The sequence below is a fragment of the Acomys minous genome (genome assembly GCF_964271855.1).
Source record: "Acomys minous genome assembly, chromosome: 16".
In the NCBI taxonomy this organism is placed as follows: Eukaryota; Metazoa; Chordata; class Mammalia; order Rodentia; family Muridae; genus Acomys; species Acomys minous.
Window position 1 is genome coordinate 54,840,514 of NC_140498.1, and position 24,682 is coordinate 54,865,195.

The following is a 24,682-nucleotide window of genomic DNA, read 5'->3' on the forward strand; positions in this document are numbered from 1 at the left end:
CGTGTGTCCACCTCCGGGATCACAGAGAGAGGGCAGGCTGTGCACGGGGACGTGTGCCCACCTCCGGGATCACAGAGAGAGGGCAGGCTGTGCACGGGGACGTGTGCCCACCTCTGGGATCACAGAGAGGGCAGGCTGTGCACGGGGACGTGTGCCCACCTCTGGGATCACAGAGAGAGGGCAGGCTGTGCACGGGGACTTGGATTCTTTGTGACAGACACAGACTGATTCCAGACATTATCTTTTAAAAGCAGAACTATCTAATTAATAACTGGCTAACTGCTGGTTAACTGGTCCTCTAGCACTAGTAAAGAGAACTGGTAACTGGTACTTATCGTTCGGGGTGAGCCGTTTGGGGAGCCCTCTTTTCTAACTGCATGGAGGCTCTAGTTTAATCATGTTACCTTCATCCTGGTAAGTCTGTGTGTCTTGACTGGACACCTGAACTAGTGTGCACTAGAACCTGCAGACGTCTCCTTTAGAAGGTTTTGACCCCGCCTCAGATATCTGACTATAAAGCCATACTGAGGTTCAAAAGTGCATTATAGAAGATGGGTCATGCAGTGGGTGCCATTCACATGTCACCATTGGGTCTGTTGCAGGAATGGCGGGGACTCGCACTCTTTTGGTATCTCAACCTCCCAAAGTCTGGCTAACTGGGCATGGACAGGGAATTATCTTCACGTATACCTGCTCAAAACAAAGCTTGCAAGCGAAGTAAAATCTGAGAGATGAAATTAAAGCTGCAAGGAAGGCAGCTTACCTGAACATCAAACAAAGACACAAAGGAAGCCACGCACAGCCCATCAGCACCCGCAGATACCCACCCCCCCAAGCCTGAGTTAATAAAAACAGCCAAAACTGCAGCAGCATGTGTGTTTTCAAAAGATGTGCTGTGACAGCCATACCGGAAAACAAGGGAATTTGTTCTTCCAAATCCTAAGACGAGGGACTCTGTGATCTCGATGCTTTCCAGCCTCATCAGTGGCACCAACTGCTTCAGCACAACTCCCACTGATGGCGTGCCAACGGCCTGGAACGAAGCGATCCAAGTGACCAAGGGCTAACGTGGCAATGAAACAGTGACAGTTTCAAGTGACTGAGTCACATCCCAAGGCACTGCCATCATTTCAGGGGAAAAAAATTAAAAAAAAAAACCCATATATTTAACACAGTACAATTTAATTACTTCCTACCTGGGATACAAGTCCTAAAGAAAAGTCTGCCCTTTTTCCTTTAAGCTATTCAAGTCAGCAAAACTATCTTTAAGAAAATCACTGGAGGCCGGGCGTGGCGGTGCACACCTTTGATCCCAGCACTCGGGAGGCCAAGGCAGGTGGATCACTGTGAGTTCGAGGCCAGCCTGGACTACAAAGTGAGTCCAGGACAGCCAGGGATACACAGAGAAATCCTGTCTCAAAAAACCAAAAAACCAAAACAAAACAAAAAACCACAAACAAACAAACAAACAAACAAACAAAAGAAAATCACTGGGTAAAGTGGTTTTGAGGTCCTCAATCAGAGGAAGAGACAAGCCCAGCCTCGAGGCACCAATGAACTCAAGGTGTCCTGGCAGCAAGCTTCTTTATTTCTTAGTCTCCCATTCTGCACTTGCAGGGCGGGGAGCAATAAATTATTCACAGAAGAAGCTCAAAGGAATCTGGAAACGTGTTGGGTAGAAATCTGATTGCACGCTACTCCAGATGGCAGGCACAGTGCGACTGCCCTGGGAACCCTAGACGAACGAGCTAAAAAAAAAACCTTACAGAGTAATTCCTCTGAAGCATGTCACCTTGTTATCGTAGCTCACTGTACCATCAGGGGTTGTGGCCATTATCTCTGGAGTAGACGCTCGTAAGTGCCCTGGGCTCATAATACTGGGTTTGGCAACTCCAAAGCAGAGGATGAGGTAATTTCTCCACAAGGTAACGTAGCTGTCTCCGCTGCCTGCAGTGCTGGTTTTCTTGGCATTGACTGGACTGCTACAGTTGTGGAGACAAAATGAAAGTAAAATTAAATTCCTGATTTTTACGTGTGTGTGTGTGTGTGTGTGTGTGTGTGTGTGTGTATGTGTGTGTGTGTGTGTGTGTATATGAGTGCAGGTGCCTATGGAGACCAGAAGAGGGTGTCAGATCCCTTGGAGCGGGAGTTACAGGCAGTTGTGAGCCACTCAGCCCACCCAGTACGGGTGCTGGGAACTGAACTTGGGTCCTCTGCGACAGCAGTGTATGCAGCTTATGCATTGCGCCGTCTCTCCAGTTGTTGATTTTGAACATGAAGTGTTGGGGGTCAGTCTGAGACGGGATCTCCCTATATCGGCCCGACGGTACACAGCCGGGCTGGCCTTGAGCATGCGGCAATCCTTCTACCGCGGCCTCTTAAGTGCTCGGATTGTAGGCATATATTACCATGGCAGGCTGTAAATATCATTTGTTAAGTAAAGGTCATGAGGAGGGCTCACAGAATTAGGCAGCTGTCCCTCAGGGATGAGAGGATGGACAGAAGGACTTTAAAGGTTTCGGTGTTAAGCGTCAGAGCTTCCTATGCTACTATACTTGGTCACATCGATTTCTTTGTCTTTTTTTTTTTTTAAAGATTTATTTATTTATTATTTAAACAGTGGTCTACATGTTACACCTGCAGGCCAGAAGAGGGCATCAGATCACATTATAGATGGTTGTGAGCCACCACGTGGTTGCTGGGAGTTGAACTCAGGCCCTCTGGAAGAGCAGCCAGTGCTCTTAACCTCTGAGCCATCTCTCCAGCCCTTTTTGTCTTCTTTTTTTAAAATTAAGTTTGTATATTTATTCACTTTACATCCTGACCACAGCCCCCTCCTTTTTTTCCTCCTGGCCCCACCCTCCTGCCCTCTTCCCCCTCCCCTTCCCCTCTTCTCAGAAAAAGGGAGCCCTACATTCCCATATCAATCCGCCCCAGCACACCAACTCTCATTAGGACGGAATACATCCTGTTCCACTGAGGCCAAGAACGGCAGATCTGCCAGGGGGATGTGCTCCAACAGCAGGCAACAGAATCCATGTCAGAGACAGCCTTCCCATCACTTCACTTGCTTGGGGACCCCAGGAAGACCAAGCTGCCCATCAGTTACATATGCAGGGGGCCTAGGTCCAGACCACAGTCACATCGATTATTAAAACGAAAGAAAAACCAACTCTTAGTCTAGACAGAATATTTTTATGTCTACTGTTCATTAAGAATTCCATATCAGGAAATGAAAGGACAATTAGTCTAACCTCTTACAGGGAATGAAAACGTAAGAAAATGATGATGAAGCAAGAAAACCACTCGGACACCTTACTTTGGGTCTACCAGAGGCATCACGGACTGCAGCCGGGTGAAGGCATAGGGCCAGGCGTAGCTGAGGGCCGTCGGGCAATGCTTCGGCAAGTTTTCCTGCCGGAGGAAGCTGAAGAGGCAGAGGACCCAGGGGTCTTTGACAGATTGCGCGAAGATCCAGACATGGGAAGGGCTCTTCACGTCGTAATGGCTGTTGACCAGAACTGCGTTCCATTCCACCAGCCACTGCAGGTCCACACTGTGGGTCAGTGGTAACGTGGCCTGTGGGCATAAAGCAGGAGTTCCAACGTAAACAGGCATCACAGTTGCTGCCCCTGTTTCCACGGTGCCTTTCCTGATCTCTAGTGTCACGGGCCAGCTTTGGATCTGCGACACCCGTCACATAAGACACCTGTGTGAGTCAGCTGCGCCTCTCTGCCAGCCCAGAAGCAGGAGAAAGTGTAAGGTTCAGTGATTATAATCGTTTTTGGTGTTGCCTTTTGAGACAGGGTCTCAGTATGTAGCTGCTGCAGGCCTGTAACTTGCCGTGACAACCAGGCTGGCCTTGAGCTCAGAGAGATCCACCTGCCTCTGCCTCTCAAATTCAGGGATTAAAGGTGTGCATCACCACACCTGGCAAGGCTCAAATTTTGTTTAGAATTTTTTTTTTTTTAAGACATGTCCTATGTGCTTGTCTGAAAAGCTAATCTTGTTTTCCTAGCATCTGTGCCTCTGGTTATTAATCTGCCATGAGAGCCTGGAACTCACGCAGAGTTTTCATTTGGCTCTGTTTTAGAGACAGGCTCAGGCTTCATATGACACCAGCAGCATCTGGATCGTCATGTTTTTTACTCACAGAATCCGAAGCTGCCACATGAATGAAGCTCTCAAGGATGGAGGAACTGAGCTGATCCATGACATCAATCATCGGCCTGTCGTCGTCCTGGACACAAGAGGAGTCAGTTACCTGCCGTAGGAAATGCGTCCTCCCCACCCACGCCTCAGCAGAGCAACCTGCCAGACAGCGATAACGGTTTTCTCACAGGGCCATCGTGAGACAGAAGTCAGGGACTAAAATGCTATGGTCCTGAAGCTAGACAGGTTTTCAATTTCCAGCGCTGGGTAATAAGAGCTCCGCTTTCAAACACTTGCACATGTTCAAGAATCTAAATGCTAGCATTGTGCATTAGCCAGGGAGGCGCATGTGCCTCTGTGACAAGCTTAGGGGCCAGGAACCCTGCAGGAACACACCTTGCTGGGACACTAACATGCTCCTAATTTGAGGTCACTGGCTCACCAGGATAACTGATAATGTGGACTGTGATGGAATTTTAGTCCCAAAGAAAACTCATGTACTGCGCAGCCCTGCCTCTTATCTTGTGAGGACCTGTTTTCCCATCATCATTGAAATTAAGCTGTTTGGTTTGGCATTGTGATGCTATTTTTGTTTGTTTGTTTGTTTTTTGAGACAGGGTCTCTCTGTGTAGCCTTGGCTGTCCTGTATTCACTTTGTAGACCAGGTTGGCCTCGAACTCATAGCAATCCGCCTGCCTCTGCCTCCCGAGTTCTGGGATTACAGGTGTGCGCCACCACGCCCAGCTCATTGTGATGTTTTAAAGAAGATGCATCATTATTTCTAGCTTATTCTCTAATGTATATGTAGCATCTCCTTAATTAGATATGTGATGAACACTGAGAAACATGACCCATAGCCCAAATAATCTTAAAATTCTTGGTAAAGTAGGAGCACTTAGGAAATTAGAAATGGTCTCTGCTGCCAGATTCGCCTCTGGTAGATTAAGGACGTTGTTATGCCCATGAAATCTCAGCAATATGGCTGCATGATGACAAGACCAGCTGAGATTCCGATGTGGCTGGGGGACGTCTCCAAAGGCCCTACCCTGGATGGAGAGCATCAGGCAGTTATGAGGGACGGAATCTTTACGTACAGGTCCCCATTAGGTTATCTGATCCCAAGGGGACCTTATGAGCAATACCAAATGGACTCAGCAGGTTGTATTTATACATAATATATATATACAGAATAATTACAGTTAAAGAAGGAGAGATAATGAAGTTGACAGAGGGTATGGAAGGAGTTATAGCGGGGAAAGTGTTGTGCGAAAATACAGTATGAATTTCTCAAATAAAGTTTTAAAAAAGTTATTTATTAAAGGGGCCACAGGGATGGGTCATCAGAGAGGACCCATGTTCAGTTCCCAGCACCCACATAGCAGCTCACAACTGTCTGCAACTCCAGCTCCAGTGGATTTAGTGACTTCTGGCGTGCAAGGACCCCTCATGCATAGGGTACATGTCTATGCGGGGAAAACAAACACATAAAATAACAATAAATACAATATTTAAGAAAAGTTTTTATAGCCAGGCGTGGTGACACACACCTGTAATCCCAGCACTTGGGAGGCAGAGGCAGGAGGATTGCTGTGAGTTCGAGGCCAGCCTGGTCTACAAAGTGAGTCCAGGACAGCCAAGTCTACACAGAGAAACCCTGTCTCAAAAAACAAACAAACAAACAAACAAACAAACAACCAGTTTACATGATTTAAAAAGAATTCTGTTTGAGCCTGGAAATGGTGGTGCATGTCTTTAATCCCAGGACTTGGGAGGCCGAAGCAGACAGAGCTCTGAGTTCAAGGCCCTCTGCATCTGTAGAGCTCCAGAGCCTGTCCTCAAAACCAAACACAGCAAACAGAAACAGAAACAAACGGACAAAGCAAAAGACAAAGACAAAACCCAACACAAATCCAAACGCTATCTAATTAAAAACCCAGCAATGTATCAATAATGAACACTTGATGCTATACATATTTCACATGCAATCGTGATGCTACACGTATTATGCACACACAATAGTGATGCTACACGTATTATGCACACACAATAGTGAGGCTACACATGTTACACAAGTGCGACAGTGATGTGTTATTTCTAATTTTTGGTCCAAAGGCGCGGCAAGGGGAACACCTCATACCTCAGGCTGACCCAGGGCAAGGAAGAGAGCTCGGATCTCCTTGAGGATCAACACGGACAGTTTGCGTGTGGCCACCTGGAAGCTACAGAGCAAGACGAGAGCAAAACCTTCGACAGCATGGAGGACACTGCAGTGGGGGCCGCGTTCCGTCTGCATCCGGTGGCTGGAGCCATTGGGGATGAGCTGCCAGGCAAGGAGAACACTTGGGCTTAGCAAACCCACCAGGGACGACACACGGCTTCCCTGCACAGTTGGTCTTGCGATATTAAAACAAACAGTCAACAGCTTAGAGACAGTGTGGAGAACCTGATTGTTATGCATGAAACACTCTAGTTCTGTTTTCGATTTTCCGATCAACGGCACTTTGTGGTGACACCAGCCTTCGGTCACCTCTGGTGAGACGCGACTATGCAAAGGCTGCTCCTGGTGAGGAGACAACCCTGTGCACATCCACATCACTGGGGATTACGCTATACTGCAACCGAAGTGGTCTAATTTGTTTTCACTGAAGTTTTCTACAGACAAAGGGCACTATTAAGTTGAATTTTCAACATTTTTACTTTCTATTGAGACTTGCTTGCACGTGTGCACATGCGCGAGAGTGCATGCGCGCACACGCACACACACACGCGCGCGCGCACACACACACACGCACTTGGGGTACTGGTATACATATGAACTGGGAATACTGAATGTGGGGCATCCCATATGCTGGGCACGTTCTCTACTCCAGTGACAGCTCAAGCCCAAAGCTGGGGTTCTTTAGAAGAGAATTTAGGCTTTCTTTGGGGGGGGGTTGCTGTTGCTTATTTGTATTTATTTTTTTAAAAAACTTTAAATGTTTTTATTAGTTTTGAACCACATGTTTGTGCCTCTGTATGTGTGGCCCTTTGTGCGTGTATGTGTCTGCCCTTGTGTGTGTGTGGGTGCCTGTGTGTGTGCCTTTGTGTGTGTGTGTGTGTGTGTGTATGTGTGTGTGTGTGTGCCCCTGAGTGCAGGTAGAGGCCAGAAGAGGGCCCCAGTTTCCCCAGAATTGGAATTGCAGGCAATAGTGAGCTACCTGACTTCACCTGGGTCCTTTGGGAGAGCAGTGTGCACAATGCTGAGCCGCCTCTCCTGCCCCCTTTAGCTTGCTCTGCCTTCCTTTTTCTGTTTTTCTGAGACAGTCTGCAGCTCAGACTAGCCTAGAACTTGTGACCCTTCCATCCCTGACCCCTAGTGCTGGGATCACAGGCGTGAGCCGCCACGCTAACTCACATGTTCACAGCAGAGTCTAGTCAGTTTCGCACATTTACATGATGGTTTCCAGGTGTTCCCAAGCTGCAATCCCATGATGCTCACTCAAGCATGGATGCCTAACATACTAGGCCAGATGCCATGATGGTTTTCTTTGTCAACACATTCAGGATTCCTGTTCCTAGTCAGCTGTCCTTTTGCTCACGTAGCACATGGGACCTGCATGCCACCCTCCCTGTTCCCTGGCCTCGGAGCCACTGCCCACCCAGACCTGAGATCTGCATGGCCGATGCCAGCTCAACACGTGACCAAGAAGCTGGTCCTCCTCAGTGCACGTTCCGGATCGCTGGCATTCATTTTCACCACCCACTACCAAGAAACCGCAAGACTGCACTTTTATCTCTGTGGATGCAGGGTGATGCAGTAAATCTGAGGTTAACTAGGAGGAAACCACCTGGTTGACAGCTAATGCTGGGTCTCTCCTTGTTTGCCCCACGCTACAGTTTCTACGCCTTACATAGCCTTGTTGGAGTTAACGTCGACCTTATGGCGCGGTGCTTCTTCCGGTCACAATATGGCTGGTGGAAGAAGTAAGGGCCAGCAGCAGAGGCAGGTCCTAGGTACTGGGAAGGAAGATCTGCAGGTTCCCTAAGCTGCCACTGGGTGTGTATGAGTGTGCGTGTATGTGTGTATGTATATGTACATATATGTGTGTATATGCATTGTGTGTGATGGTGTGCGTATGTGTATGTGTGTGCATGAATTTATGTGTGTGCATGTGTGTATATGGTGTATGTGTGTGCATAAGTATGTATGTGATGTATGTGTGCATACGCATGTGCATGTGTGTGTATGTGGGTGGATGAGTGCATGCATGTATATGTGCATGTGTGTGTGCGTATGTGCATGTGTATCTATGTACTATGTAAAAGTGCGCACGTTAGTGGGCAGCCTGGGGGAGTCACCTCTGAGTTCCTGATTTTGCTGGCTTGTTCGTAGCCTCTCCCCTGGGTTTGTATGACCAGCTTCCACTGGGTGAGCAACTGCAGAAGCAGCTTCAGGGAGGAGTCCAGAAGAGTGTGATGCATGTCGCTCACTTCCCGGAGCAGGAAGTTAGTGAAGGCGAACAGCACGTCCTCCCTCCAGTCCGAGAAGTCGACCAGCAGCCCCTGAAGAGAGTTCTGCGCGATGTGCCGCAGCTCGTCGTCCATGTGAATCGAGAGCCTGGGAAAAGACAGAAGGAAGGACATGCGGTTCTCTGCCTCTCCCTGGGGCCGGAAACAAGTCTCCCAGTGGCCTAACTGAAAACTTGTTTTTTAAAGTTTAATTCTACATTTACTTAAGAGTTACAAAAGGGTCCCCTTGAACCGCTGTGAGTTACTCCTGATATTACCATCTTAAAAAAGATTTTATTATTATTTTTGTTATTAGTATTAGTACTATTTGGGATAGGGTCTCACTGTGGAGCCCTGGCTAGCCTGGAATTCACTATGTAGACCAGGCTGGCCTAGAACTCAAAGAGATCTTCCTGTCTCTGCCTCCCGAGTGCTGAGATTAAAGGCGTGGGCCACCGTGCCTGGCTTTATTTTTATTTTATGTGTATGATTGTTTCTTTTTTGTTGGCATGTATCATGATATGTGCTTGGTACATGTAGAGACCAGAGGAGAATTTTGGATGCCCTGGAATTCAAGTTACAGATGGTTGTAAGCTTTCATGAGATGTTGGGACTAGACCCCCAGGTGCTCTGAAAGAGCATCCGGTGCTCTGAACCACTGAGCCATCTCTCCAGCGCCTCTCTAAGTAATGTCAAGTTATCTTCTTGTTCATGGTTTGAACTCACCATCTAGTAAAAAAAGAAAAATCACTCACCAAGTCCTTTTCTTATCTTTCGTTTTTTTAAAGACAGTTTTTCTGTGTAGGCCTGGCTGTCCTAGAACTCGCTATGTAGACCAGGCTGGCCCTGAACTCACAGAGACCCGCCTGCTTCTGCCTGCTTCCGCCTCCTGAGTGCTGGGATTAAAGGCGTGAGCCACCACCACCATCTGGCCCTTTTCTTGTTCAAATTTATGATTTTAATTTATTACATTTATAGCTGTTTATTTCCTAAGACATAAAAAAACTATAACATTCCACAGACATCAAATCCCATTTTTAAGTGAGTATAACATTGTAAAACTTGGCAATTACCATTAAATGAGTAAATGTTAACCAATGGTAGAGATACTAGGTCGACTTGTGTCACATATAGAATTCATACGTTGACCTCAACCTCCCTGCTTTATAAGCAAACCTTATTTGGAGTTAGGGCCACTGCAGAAATAATAACATAAGAATAGGGCCATACGGGGAGCTGGCTGAAGCCCTAATCCAGCAGGACTGGCAATCCCTGCAAGAGGACTTCTGGAGACAGACAAACGCTGGTAGAGTGCCGTGAGAAGTGCCACATGAAGATGGAACAGAGGTCATGGCGACTCTTCCACAAGCCAGGCAATGCCAAAGATCACCAGGAAGCCGCTGCAAGTGAGGAGAGACGTCCAGAGCAAACTCTCCCTCCCAGGGCTCACAGAGAAGCAATACTGCTTGCAGTGTCCAGACCTGATAGGTCAGCACTGATCTTATTTAAGGCCTATTTGTGGCACATTTCTACAGCCCCCTCCATGCAAAGCAAGAGTTCTGGGAACAGCTAGCACTGAGAATGCGAAAGCTATGCTATGGTGTAGGGGCTGGGCTGGTGCGCTGTGTATTCAGATGCTGTGTCCCGAGATCTGGCTGCTTTCCAGACACCGGCATTGCCGTGATCAATGAGCAATGGGGAACAAACATTGCTCCCCAATTATCTGTGGTTAATAAAGAATCTGAGCAGCCTATAGCTGGGCAAGAGAGGACAGTAGGTGTTCCTGGTCTGGGAGGCGCTGAGGTAGGGACCATGAGGTAGAGGAGAGAATGAGAAGAGGAGGGAGAAAGAGGAGGAAGAAGGGCGTGGCCACGAGGACTGACCTGATGGAGCCCAGGCAGCCCAGGCAGGACCAATATGGCAAGTCACTCGGGGCCTGCGGCCGAGAAGTAGCCAGACCAGCACAGAGGGCTAGAATAGGTCCTGTCTGCCTGGCTCCAGTGCCTTATAGCTTGTTGAACACATTAACAGGACTCTGTCTCGTCATCTGGGAGCTAGAGCGGGTGACTAGAAAAGCTCCCCCCATGGGGCTGGAGAGATGGCTCAGGGGTTAAGAGCGCCGCCTGCTCTTCCAAAGGTCCTGAGTTCAATTCCCAGCAACGACATGGTGGCTCACAACCATCTATAATGTAATCTGATACCCTCTTCTGCAGATAAAGCACTCATAGTCAATAAATAAAATAAATAAATCTTTTTAAAAAAAGAAAGAAAAGAAAAGCTCCCCCCCCAAAAAAAGAAATTACACCATATAGTTACTATAAAGTGAGCTTTCTCAATTAGCGAAATTCACTCCTCATCTATCCTGGACTAACAACCTGCAGTCTGGATCTGTCTTAACCTCAAGTCTACAGTGCAAGATCTTTTTAAAGACCCCAGGTGTCCTAAGGCGGTGTGGTCTTTGTTATTCTGGGTGGCCATACACCTTGAAAATGATGTCATTCCCACGTGTCTTAGGGTTTTATTGCTGAGACAACACAGCCACTCTTATAAAGGAAAACGTTTAGCTGGGGCTGGCTTACAGCTTTAGAGGTTTAGTCCATTGTCATCATGGCGGGAGGCTTGGTGGCGTGCAGGCAGACATGGTGCTGGAGAAGGAGCTGAGAGTCCTATATCTTGATCCACAGGTAGCGAGGGAAAGACTACCACACTGGGCGTAGCTTGAGCAGAGGAGACCTTAAGGCCCGCCCCCACACTGACACACTTCCTCTAACAAGGCCACACCTCCTAATGATGCCACTCCCTATGGGCCATGGAAGCCATGTGTGCAAACCACCACGCCATGTTTCACCATAAGAGTAGGTCTTGGGTACTAAACAAGTGATTGCAGTTGACTTCCTGTTTCCTCAATTTCCAAGACAGTCTGAGGGCAGTTGCTAAAAGACAACGGAGGGAGTTAAAAAAATCAACCCGCGAAGAATTCTTATTTGACCTGAAGACTCTAGGAAAATTCTTTAAGAAACAGATCTGGTTGGGGGGGGGGGAGGGAGGGCCTGAATAGATTTTTTCGGGTATTTGATCCAATAAATAAAATGCACAAATAAATAAACCCATCAGGGAAGGGTTGAGAAGTCTCCTCAGGGATGCAGTCATGAAACAGACCAAAAGAAGCCACCGCTGTAAAATCCGCGGGGCTATCCTTGCAGTTGGCTGGCACCAGGAACACTGGCACTGGTACAGTGGCTCCGACAAGCAAGCAAGCAAGCAAGAGTGAGCATCCCACAGGCCACGTGTGCTGCTACAAGATGCCCCAGGCCAGGAATGCGTCTGCAGTAATCTAGAACAACTGAGTGGCATGAGTCTCAAGGACACAGCTTCTTGCACCAGGGTGTAGCTGAATTGGGGGTGAAGGGTGGCACACCTGGACAAGGGTGTAGCTGAATTGGGGGTGGGGGGTGGCACACCTGGACAAGGGTGTAGCTGAATTGGGGGTGAGGGGTGGTACACCTGGACAAGGGTGTAGCTGAATTGGGGGTGGGGGGTGGTACACCTGGACATGGGTGTAGCTGAATTGGAGGTGAGGGGTGGCACACCTGGACAAGGGTGTAGCTGAATTGGGGGTGGGGGTGGTACACCTGGACAAGGGTGTAGCTGAATTGGGGGTGGGGGTGGTACACCTGGACATGGGTGTAGCTGAATTGGGGGTGGGGGTGGTACACCTGGACAAGGGTGTAGCTGAATTGGGGGTGGGGGAGTGGCACACATGGACAAGGGTGTAGCTGAATTGGGGGTGAGGGGTGGCACACCTGGACAAGGGTGTAGCTGAATTGGGGGTGGGGGAGTGGCACACATGGACAAGGGTGTAGCTGAATTGGGGGTGGGGGTGGTACACCTGGACATGGGTGTAGCTGAATTGGGGGTGGGGGTTGGTACACCTGGACAAGGGTGTAGCTGAATTGGGGGTGGGGGGTGGTACACCTGGACAAGGGTGTAGCTGAATTGGGGGTGAGGGGGTGGCACACCTGGACAAGGGTGTAGCTGAATTGGGGGTGGGGGTGGTACACCTGGACATGGGTGTAGCTGAATTGGGGGTGGGGGGTGGCACAGCTGGACAAGGGTGTAGCTGAATTGGGGGTGGGGGGTGGCACAGCTGGACAAGGGTGTAGCTGAATTGGGGGTGGGGGTGGCACACCTGGACAAGGGTGTAGCTGAATTGGGGGTGGGGGTGGTACACCTGGACAAGGGTGTAGCTGAATTGGGGGTGGGGGTGGTACACCTGGACATGGGTGTAGCTGAATTGGGGGTGGGGGGTGGCACAGCTGGACAAGGGTGTAGCTGAATTGGGGGTGGGGGGTGGCACAGCTGGACAAGGGTGTAGCTGAATTGGGGGTGGGGGTGGCACACCTGGACAAGGGTGTAGCTGAATTGGGGGTGGGGGTGGTACACCTGGACAAGGGTGTAGCTGAATTGGGGGTGGGGGTGGTACACCTGGACATGGGTGTAGCTGAATTGGGGGTGGGGGGTGGCACAGCTGGACAAGGGTGTAGCTGAATTGGGGGTGGGGGGTGGCACAGCTGGACAAGGGTGTAGCTGAATTGGGGGTGGGGGTGGCACACCTGGACAAGGGTGTAGCTGAATTGGGGGTGGGGGTGGTACACCTGGACATGGGTGTAGCTGAATTGGGGGTGGGGGTGGTACACCTGGACAAGGGTGTAGCTGAATTGGGGGTGGGGGGTGGTACACTTGGACAAGGGTGTAGCTGAATTGGGGGTGAGGGAGTGGCACACATGGACAAAGATGCCCAGACAGATGACTCATGGTGTGAGCTTCCCTGCCAAAGCAATCTTCAGATCTCCACCAATTAGTACTGGTCAAAACCATTTGGTTATCTGGACGTGTTTCAGTTTGACTAAAGCCCTAAGTTGAAGAAAAAGATCAGCTGGCAGAAGCCCTCCCATATAAGCAGTGGAGGGAATAAATAAGATATTATCAGCCAGAAGCAAGAAAGCAGCGGCCTGGTAACACCGTCAAGGGCTACAAAGAGCCAGTGAAGCTGAGGGGCAGGCTAATTTCATCTGGGGGAGAGTGTGTGGGAGGATTAATGAGAGGACTTTAATCTACCCGTTATGCATTGAACTATATATCTGGTCAAACAAAGAAGTAAGACGCAGCGAGTTATCGAGGCAGCACACAGTGAGAACCTAGTCTTTCCCTGCAACACTTTTCACAACAGAGCATGCTTACAACTGAAAGCAGAGGAAGTGGTTAATACATTTCAGATACCACAGGAGGTGACTGAAGTATAAAGCATTACCTCAGATGCATCCCTAAAAAAAAACACAGAATGAAAGATATTTCTCAATTTTTACATAAAAGCAATGGTACTTGGTCTCAGGAAAAGTTCTTTAAATGTAAGAAATAAGACTTAAAATTTTTTAGCAAAAAAAAAGATCATGTGTATGGATGGTGTGCTTAAAATTTTTTTAGCAAAAAAAAAAAAAATCATGTGTATGGATGTGTGTGTGTGTGTGTACCTCATGCCTGCACAGGCCAGAAGATGGCCTCGGATCCTATGGAACAGGAGTTGCAGAGAGTTGTAAGCTAAGGTGTGGATGCTGGGAACCGAACCCAGGTCCCCTGGAAGAGCAGCTACTGCTGTCAGTTACTAGCCCCAGTTTAATTCCCTGATACACAGTCTCCAATGTATACAAAAACAGTATATAACCCAGAATATATCATGCAAGATTGAAGATTCATTAATAGTAACTAACACCGTCTATGTGTACGTGAGATGTGAAGTGATCTCCCTGCACTGTTTAATTCTCATACTTTATGAGGCAGTTGTCAAACTAATGAAGTCAAATCTTTTAAAAGATTTATTTATTATGCACACAGTGTTCTTCCTGAATGTGTGCCTGCAGGCCAGAAGAGGGCACCAGATCTCACTATAGACGGTTATGAGCCACCATGCGGTTGCTGGGAATTGAACTCAGGACCTTCGGAAGCACAGACAGGTGCTATTTCCCCAGCTCATGAAGTCAAATTTTTTGAAGGGGGAGTAAATATTAACTACTGTATGGGATCCAGAATGTGACAGGTGACAGGCACCTTGAACAATCAGAGACACTGCCTCTTTTGTGGTCAAGGGAAGAAACAGGACACACCTGGGAGGCGACTGAGACCAAATGGGGAGAAATAAGCTCCCTCCTTGTATGTGGAGATCCCTTGGGGGTACCCCACCAGTCAAACCAGGCAGGCCCTAGCACACCATTGATGCCAGGACACTCTCCACAGCCTCTAGGAAGCCCACTGGGCAAGATTTCCCAGCTGTTAGTAGCAATTGCTGAACAATTGGTACCTAATGAGAAATCTAGCAGCTTGGAGAGGGACACTTGCCAGCCTCATGCCACACTCCGCTACCTGTCTGCGGCTTGTGTGTCCGCGGGGTGTAGCTGAAGAGAAGTGCAGGGCCGGCAGGCCTGCAGCAGCTATGTGTGGACACATCCTAGGAACTCCTAAGAAAGAGCTGAACCGCTAAGGATGGGAGCCTGAAGGAGTGCTGCTGTTGTTTTTCCAATTATGAAGAAACCCAAATTTTCTGGTAAAAACCAACCGACCAAACAAACAAAAAAACGTACTAGAGTGAGTGTGAACGAGAGTGAGTGTGAAGTGTGAAGTGTCCTCCTGAGGCCAGCCTGTATATACTGTATCAAGTCAGCTTCACGCCACCTTGACTGGACTTTGGGGTGCAGTGTGATGGGAGATTTCCTGTGCATGGATCACTATACCTTTCTGAAAAGCCTCATTTTCTCAGAGCACAGAGGATGCAGTGTACAGGCCACAAGCTCTTCACCTCCCTCTGGAGATACCCCCGATTTCCCCTTTTTCATGAGCTTCCGGTACAGCCTGGTCACTTTTCTTGAATTTCCAAGAATTTTTATTTGTTCTTTTCTATTCTCAAAAACAGTGCTCATGGCTTCGGGCTTTGTAAGAACATACACAGTGATAGACAGGACGCTATAAATAGCCCAGACATTCCGACTGCGTCTCACAATTCACGCCTGGCACCATGGTCAGCAGATGCCAGCACCGCCGGATTAGGCTGTCAAGGTGATTTCGGAGGTTAAGAGCCTTCTACATGGACCCACAGCAAGGCAGCTGTAGAGACTCTCCCAGAATGCTCCACGTTATCTAAAAGCCTGGCATTTCAAAGGCTTTAGCGCAGGCAATCGCTGGCTGATCTGTGGAGAAAGCCAGTGTCCTTCCCATCCTAAAATGATAACCAGCTTTTCCCCCACAGCCCTCCCTCTGACGAACCAGGGTATAGATGCCTCAGTGTTATTTACCTTTCTCAAGGCTCCTAAGAGACAGGCAGCATTCTTCCAGGATAACCACATTTTTAGCAAGGGAGGAAATGTGTGTTGGGGGTTAAATAACCTGTCCAGATCACCCAGGCAGTAAATCAGCCAAGAGGGATACTGAGCTCAAACTTTCTAGAAAATCCTGGCACCTTCTTCCCATTCTCTGCCACTGCTTCCTCTGCCTCTCAGCACCTGGCCCTCCCACGGTCCACATGGCCACTGATTCCTCAAGTCACATCCTGATGTTTCTATGCCCTGCCACAGAAATACTGACTTCTGGTTGTCAATCCCTCTCCTGTGTTTCCGAGAGTCTCTACTCTCATTCCAGCGGGGGTGTCTGAGTGGAAGACCCTCACGGGACCCCAATCTTTTCATTTCTCACTGACTCCTCCAGAGCGTTTGTTATGCCTGGTTTGTTCCCCGCAACACGCAGGCTGCGGTGCTGAGAGGTGACGCACGCAAGCAAGAAGGGAAGGCGGAAGAGAGTTCTCAAGTCCCATTCAGTATCAACCCAGAGGAAAAGATGCACGGTGCATGACCTAGGCTGACTCCCCTCTCTAGAGAGCCTGAGAACCTTCTCCCGTCACAATTGAGATAAATAAACTGAGGCTCCCTCCCAGGGGACAGAACCTCCTCAGGTGTCGTCCGGTACCCCTAGGGGGTTAGACACTGATACCCTTTTCCCTTTCCTAGCTCTTCTTTTGGTCATCATTATCAGATTAATACACCTATAAATAATTGCGTTTTAAAACTTATATTTATGTGGGCTGGAGAGATGGCTCAGTGGATAAGAGCACTGGCTATTTTTTCTTTTCCTTTTTTTTCCCCCCAGAAAATCTGAGTTCTATTCTGAGCACCCACATAACTGTATGTGTATGGATGCTTTGCCTACACGTATGGTCATGCACCACGTGGGTGCGTGGGGTGTTCAGATCAGATCCCCTGGAAGTGGAGTTGCCGACAGCTGTGAGCCACCATGTGGGTGCTGGGAACTGAACCGGAATGTTCCACAAGAGTAGTCAGTACTCTTAACCACAGAGGTTGCCTCAAAATAATTTTTTTACTTACATTTATTGTGTGTGTATGTGTGCGTGTGTGCGCGCGCATGTGTGTGTGTGTCTGTGATTGTGTGCACGTGTGCATGCGTGTGTGCATGTGTGTGTCTGTGTGCGTGTATGCACATGTGTGTGTCTGTGCATGTGTGTGCATATGTGTGTGCATGTGTGCACGTGTGTGTGTGTGTCTGTGATTGTGTGCATGTGTGCGTGTATGCACATGTGTGTGTCTGTGCATGTGTGTGCATATGTGTGTGCATGTGTGCACGTGTGTGTGTGCGTGTGTGTCTATGATATGGCATGTATGTAGGGGTCAGAGGACAGCAGTCAGGAGTCAGTTCTTTCCTTCCACCACGCAGATCATGAGAGGACTGAACTCAGGTTGGTGCGCACCTTAAGCCTCTCACTAGCTCATAAGATGGCGTATTAATGTATTGCCTGCTGCTAAGGTTCTGTCTAGGCGTGCATCTATGTCTTATCATTGGCTTTCCAGCTCTTCTTGTTTTCCGCCTCTACAGTCCAGTGACGCCTCTCCCTCTCCCTCCATTCCTCGAATCCTTCTGTTTAATGGGTTTTTTGTTTTATTTTGATTTGCCTTCTATGCTGCTTTTTTATTGTAAATGAGAGATGTGTTATCCACTGGAGTTTCAGAGCTCGAGGACGATGAAGTCTCCTAAACTACAATGAGATGCTTTCGCTCAAAGCAAACAGTTCTGAGGTGCTAGTTGGGCTGTGCAGTTGTGGATGGTGGGAAAAATGTCCAGTGAGAGTTTTGGTAGCTTTCAGGTGTACTGCTGTCAGATTTAAGATTACTGTCTTGTCCAGCGCAGTGGCGCAGGCCTGTAATCCCAGCACTTGGGAGGCAGAGGCAGGCAGAACTCTGTGGGTCCACGGTGCAGGGCAGCCAGGGCTCCAGAGAGAAACTGTCTCGATGTGTCTTTTGGCCTTCTCAGAGTCCAGGGACCCAAACTGAGGGGGCGTCCTGGGATGCGCTCTCACGGCGAGGCCACACCCTTCCCTTCACCCTTCTGAACTCGATCCCTCTTCTCCACAGGACTTTCAAAATGCACCTTTTGTTCATCCCCAGTCCAGAGCTGACCACTCTGTCCACTCAACTCAAGGGTCTACTCTGCACCATTCATTTGTGCAGATTTGTCTTTAGGATGCTAGCAACCTCCTGTGCTTCTGTACTTATTTTGCAGAGGCTTTTTGTTGCTGTCGCTCTTTTGTCTGTTTGCTTTTTGAGACAGGGTTTCTCTGTGTAGCCCAGGCTGGCCTAGAACTCAGAGATCCGCCTGCCTCTGCCTCCCAAGTGCTGGGATTACAGGCATGCCCCACCACTACCCAGCTCTTCTATATTTATTTTAACTTGGATTTTAAACCCCTTGAGCATGGAAAAAGTAACACATTTCTTAGAGTTGCCAGCCAGGTCTACGGTTCAGGCCTGTAATCTCAGTTACTCAGAAGCTGGGGCAGAAAGGTGGGAATTTGAGATCAGCTGGTGACTTAGTCTGAGAGATCCTGTGTGGCCTAGTGGATCCGAGTGGGTCCCTGGGTTCAAGGCCCACTACTGAAACACCCTAAGCTCCTCCTTCCTGCTCACACATAAGAGCTATAACAATCCTTTATGAAGTAAGTTGCCATGAATGGGAAAATAGCCATTCTGCTCTGTAGTTTTTTGAACCATGTCTAAAGAGTAAAACCAAGTTTGACTGAGTCCCACCCGAGATTGCTCCACTCACCTGGCCAGCAAGTCGATAAGTTCCAGTTTGGACATCCCATCCGGCAGCAGCCGAGGAATGGCCGCAACACAGGTCCTGAAGAGGTCAATCTTTGGCTTCCTCTCACCCCTAGAGTTCCGAGACACAATTTTAGCAAGTCAAAAGATTATGAAAAAAATTAAGAATTTATTTATGTATTATATATATGTGTGTGTGTATGACTATATATGGGTGTTTTATCTACGCACTAGATGAGGGCATCAGATCCCATTATAGATAACTGTGAGCCACCATGTGGGTGCTGGGAATGGAACCCAGGTCCTCTGCAGGAATAGCAAGTGCTCTTAACTGCTGAGTCATCTCTCTAGCCAAAATTTCTTTTTAAAACACAAAAGATGATTAAGTCTTTGAACAAAAACTAGTATTTCATCCAGGCCTTCCATGTACAGCCTGGTGCTGGCCCCTCTCATTACTCAATATGTATCCCCTCAAAGCCTCATTAGTGCCAACGAACTTTCAAAAGTCTAGATGTTGGGGCTTGAGCGATGGCTCAGTGGTTACAAGCACCGGCTTCCCGTGTGGAAGACCCAGGTTCGATTCCCAGCACCCACATGGTTTGCTCTTAAGAAAGACCCCAGTTGGATTCCCAGCACCCACGTGGTGTGCCCGTGCGGAAGACCCAGGTTCGATTCCCAGCACCCACGTGGTGCCTCACAACTGTTACTTCCGTTCCTGGGGGACCTAATGCCCTTTTCTGATACCTGCAGGCATAAATCATGCACGTGGTGCACATTCATACACACATTCACACACAAAATAAAGTGAATAAAGCTAATTCTTTAAAAAGTCAAGGTGTGGTGGCACACGCCTTGAACCCCAGCACTTGGGAGGCAGAGGGCAAGCGGATCTCTGTGAGTTTGAGACCAGCTTGATCTACAGAGTAAGTTCCTGGATAGCCAGGTTACATAGAGAAACTCTGTCTTGGAAAAAAAAAAAAGTCGGGATGGGTTTCAGTCAAATTTCATCAACACATCTGCTTTATTACCCTTAGAACTCTGTGTCAAGTAAAAGGCAAGAATGTCCGCTGGGGGGGCCTCCCCTTCCCCCATAATGTGGCCTAGGCAGTACTCATGTGATCGTGCCCATCCTCCCTCCCCGGCTGCACTCAGGTGATGGTGCCCATCCTCCTGCCTCTACTGCACTCACGTGATCGTGCCCATCCTCCCGCCTCGGCTGCACTCACGTGATGGTACCCATCCTCCCACCTCGGCTGCACTCACGTGATCGTGCCCATCCTCCCACCTCGGCTGCACTCACGTGATCCTGCCCATCCTCCTGCCTCTGCTGCACTCACGTGATGGTACCCATCCTCCCACCTCGGCTGCACTCACGTGATGGTGCCCATCCTCCTGCCTCTGCTGCACTCAGGTGATGGTACCCATCCTCCTGCCTCTACTGCACTCAGGTGATGGTACCCATCCTCCCACCTCGGCTGCACTCAGGTGATGGTACCCATCCTCCTGCCTCTACTGCACTCAGGTGATGGTACCCATCCTCCCACCTCGGCTGCACTCACGTGATGGTGCCCATCCTCCTGCCTCTGCTGCACTCACGTGATGGTACCCATCCTCCCACCTCGGCTGCACTCACGTGATCGTGCCCATCCTCCTGCCTCTACTGCACTCAGGTGATGGTACCCATCCTCCTGCCTCTACTGCACTCAGGTGATGGTACCCATCCTCCCACCTCGGCTGCACTCAGGTGATGGTACCCATCCTCCTGCCTCTGCTGCACTCATGTGATGGTACCCATCCTCCCACCTCGGCTGCACTCAGGTGATGGTACCCATCCTCCTGCCTCTGCTGCACTCACGTGATGGTACCCATCCTCCCACCTCGGCTGCACTCACGTGATCGTGCCCATCCTCCTGCCTCTACTGCACTCACGTGATGGTACCCATCCTCCTGCCTCTACTGCACTCAGGTGATGGTACCCATCCTCCCACCTCGGCTGCACTCAGGTGATGGTACCCATCCTCCTGCCTCTACTGCACTCACGTGATGGTACCCATCCTCCCACCTCGGCTGCACTCAGGTGATGGTACCCATCCTCCTGCCTCTGCTGCACTCACGTGATGGTACCCATCCTCCCACCTCGGCTGCACTCACGTGATGGTACCCATCCTCCCACCTCGGCTGCACTCACGTGATCGTGCCCATCCTCCTGCCTCTGCTGCACTCACGTGATGGTACCCATCCTCCTGCCTCTGCTGCACTCACATGATGGTGCCCATCCTCCTGCCTCTACTGCACTCACGTGATGGTACCCATCCTCCTGCCTCTGCTGCACTCACGTGATGGTACCCATCCTCCCTCCCCGGCTACACTCACGTGATCGTGCCCATTTTCCCGCCTAGGCAGCACTCACATGATGGTACCCATCCTCCCACCTCGGCTGCACTCACGTGATCATGTCCTCTGGTTCTTTGTTTAACATCTGGACGTTGGTCAGCATCATACATCGCCCCACTTCTTTATCAAGGTGCCGCAAAATGTTGCCTACGGCCTTGCGGACTTGAGAGTAATACAAGGACATTCCTGAAAAACAGGGGACAGTAACACTTGTATATACTCCAGGTTTGTTTTTATTTTGTGCGTGCGCGTGTTTAGTCTGTACGTATATAGTGTACCACGTGTGTGCAATACCCGTGGAGGCCTGAAGAGGGCGTTGGGTTCCATGGGCTGCAGTTAGAGAAAGTTGCAAATTGCCGTTGTGGATGCTGGGAACGCACCTGGCAGTGCAATGCACGAGCTAGTTTTTAAGTTTCTGATTAACAAGAAAACCTACCAGCACTAGTGATTACATGATAAATTATCATTCTCATTTGGGGCTAAGAGTGTAATAACTGTATACTGTTCTCTGAAATACATGTGCAGATTCTTTACTAAAATAAACAAATTGACTTCACTCACAAACTTTAAAATGGTGGAAATGTTTTGCTCCCACTGAATGAGATGTGAGCATTCTTATAGTTGGAAAACAATAACACACACACACACACACACACACACACACACACACACACACCAAAAAGTGACATCGCACTTTAACAGAAGTAAGTCCACCAGCCGTTTCTCATACACGATGTCTTTTGAACTCATGGGCGTAATGAAAGTCACAGTAAAGAGAAGAGGGCGTCCTAAAGGGCCAGTGGGTGTCAGTCCACACTACCATGCAGGAATGTCCCACCAGCTGCTTGGCGCAAAGACTTGGCGATTCCCCCCCCACTTACTGTGGGTCCAGTAAGGACCTGACAGTGATTTTCAAGGGCTCCACACCCACCTATCATTTTGGCTTCCTCTTCAGTTAATGTTTTACTCAAATACGTTTTCTTCACTCTCAGGGTGTTTCCAGACGGGAGCACAGCTCCTGTGACGGGCATGGGCGGTTCACCGTCCTTCTGTTGTAAGCTGTCCGCAATCACCAGGAATGCCCGTAAGCCGATGTTCATTCTCTGTGCGGGAGGCAAGGGGAGGCTCGGCTGTTTACAATAACCCCAGAGCGCATCACACGGAAGCGGGCACTCGTCAGGGTAGAGGCGGAACCTCAAAGAGGTAGGAAGTCACCCTGTGAAGAGCTGCAACTAAGGTAAACTGAGTCACACAACAGGCTCAAATGTTTCATGGGAAGAGACACCTCAGCTTTTAATTCAAAGACTGTGTGAAGTTATTGAGCTCTAAATATCAACCAAAATTTAAATCTCATTACTTATTATCCTGAGATAAATAAATAAATCACCCTGTGGCCCTGTCTGTCCTGCAGTTGGAAGGCTGGGACAGGATGCTCACGGCGTAACTTCTGTCCACTGACCACGGGATGCCTAGAGAAAGGCCCGTGGGAAATCCTGCATGAACATGTGCGGGTCCACATGAGCCAGCCATGCCAACGACCTCAGAGTCTCAGACCCATGGGGGAACGCAAAGCCTTCCCCGCTGGAGTGAAGATCAGAGGGCAATGGCCAAGATGTCCCCAGCGGGCTGAGTGTGAGTTCTGACAGTGCCTGCAGAATGTGCCTACTCTAGTCTCCTGTTCGCTGTCCACAGCCTGAGGGCTGCTCCCCTACAGAGGCCGCTCCCACTGCGAGCTCAGCCTCTCCTTTCCATCCAGCTACCTCCCTGCTTATCTGTAAGTAATAAATAGCCTTGTTTCTGCTGCCATAGCCCTGCCTCACCATCCAACTCTACAATAAACACGCTGAGCTTCCAGAGTGCTGCGGCTTCCACAGCCAAGAGCCCAGACTACCCGAACCCCAGCTTTCCAGCCTGTATGCCTCTGTGTTTGTCTTTTCCTCATTACTTCCCTGCCCTAGTCAGGCCTTTCCCTGGAGCCATGCTAGACATGGCAGTCACGTGTGGTCTGCGGAGCCTATAACTGTTTAGCGGCTAATGGGCAGACTCTTCTACAGCCCTACAAGAGGAAAGACAATGGAAGAGGGCTGGCAAGACCCCTCAGTGGGCAAAGGTGCTTTCCGCCAAGCCTGGTGATTTAAACTTCCCACGAGGCGGAAGGAGAGCACCGACTCCCCAATTTGTCCTTTGACCTCCACACTCACTCGATGACACAAGCGTATGCACACGCACTCACACAATAAATCACAATAGATGGATGCAGTGAAAATAAAGAGACACAGAAGAGTCAGATCTCTTTTCCTATTGGGGTTCTCCCTTTAAACCACAACTCTTCACAGACGGGTCAGTCAACAAGCCATCAGCTGGATGAAGGGACCAAGGATAAGTGTTGCGGGTGGCGGTGGCAATGCTTTGCTTGTTTGGGACAGGGTCTTGCTATGCAGGTCAGGCTCACCGTCCGTCTGCCTCAGTTTCCCAAGGACTGAGACAGCAGGTGTGTGTTACATATCCATCCCCAAAGTAGCATCAGAGGTGTTCACCTTAGACAAGTGTGCTGGCTGGGTTTATATCAGTTCAACACAAGCTAGAGTCTCTGGAGAACAGGGGGCCGTCAATGAGAAAACACCTTAATAAGGCCGGACTCTAGGGCACTTTCTTAATTAGTGATTGATGGAGAGGAGCCCAGCCCATTGTGGGTGGGGCCATCCCCTGGTCCTGGGTTCTACAAGGAAGCAGCTAAGCAAGCCATGGGGAGTAAGTCATAAGCAGCACCCTCCATGGCCTCTGCATCAGCTCCTGCTGCAGGTTCCTGCCCTGCTTGAGTTCCGGCTTGCTTCAGTGGTGGACTACAGTGTGGATGTGGAAGTTCAATTAACCCTTTCCTCCCCAACTTGCTTTTGGTCATGGTGTTTCATCGCAGCAATAGAAGGCAACAAGTAGCCCAGTAATTCTGAGAATTGTCAAAACAGTAGGTTTATAACTACTGTGAAAGGAAAAAGCTGCTGAGATGTTGCCCTCAAGAGAAGTCTATGTTCTGTCCAGCTCCGGGCCTCTATCTGGCATCAGGCTTTGATCTTTTCTTGGCTGAGTGACTGTGACAGCAGCTGCTCCAGAAGCCTGTGAGGTCATCAGCCTGTGAGGTCATCAGCCACCAGACAGAAACTCCCACATTTTAGTTGCTTGTTCCATGTTCTGTGGTAGAAATATGGAAGCCAAGGGAAGGCAGGGTGTGGGCAGGGGATGCTGGGCCTCCGTGCTCTGTACCTCTTTCCTTAATGATGGAATGAGGGGGCCGGGGTATTACAGTGATGACAGAGACACGCATTCAAATAAACTTGCAGGGATTTCCCCCCCCCCCCCCCCCCCCCCCCCCCCCCGTGGCTTCACTTAATCCTCCTTCTCTCCCTCAGGCCCTTTCTAGTTTGCAATACTTCAGCGCCAGAACAACTTTTCTGTGAAGGGAGCTGGAGAGGTTTGCTGTCCATTTCACTAGTGGAATA

General features: G+C 49.3%; 1 protein-coding gene across 3 annotated transcripts in view; it reads right to left on the minus strand.

Annotated features, from left to right (window-relative positions):
• FRY (FRY microtubule binding protein) overlaps positions 1-24,682 on the minus strand; it is a 360,844-nt gene that overhangs the window by 107,322 nt on the left and 228,840 nt on the right. For all 3 annotated transcript variants that reach the window (XM_084763560.1, XM_084763561.1, XM_084763562.1), the window contains 9 exons: positions 22,117-22,288; positions 21,239-21,371; positions 18,796-18,903; positions 8,491-8,749; positions 6,290-6,472; positions 4,154-4,240; positions 3,320-3,579; positions 1,793-1,982; positions 909-1,033 (listed from right to left, as the gene is read on the minus strand). In XM_084763560.1, the coding sequence (XP_084619686.1) occupies positions 909-1,033; positions 1,793-1,982; positions 3,320-3,579; positions 4,154-4,240; positions 6,290-6,472; positions 8,491-8,749; positions 18,796-18,903; positions 21,239-21,371; positions 22,117-22,288 (1,517 nt within the window). The remainder of the gene's footprint in view (positions 1-908; positions 1,034-1,792; positions 1,983-3,319; positions 3,580-4,153; positions 4,241-6,289; positions 6,473-8,490; positions 8,750-18,795; positions 18,904-21,238; positions 21,372-22,116; positions 22,289-24,682) is intronic.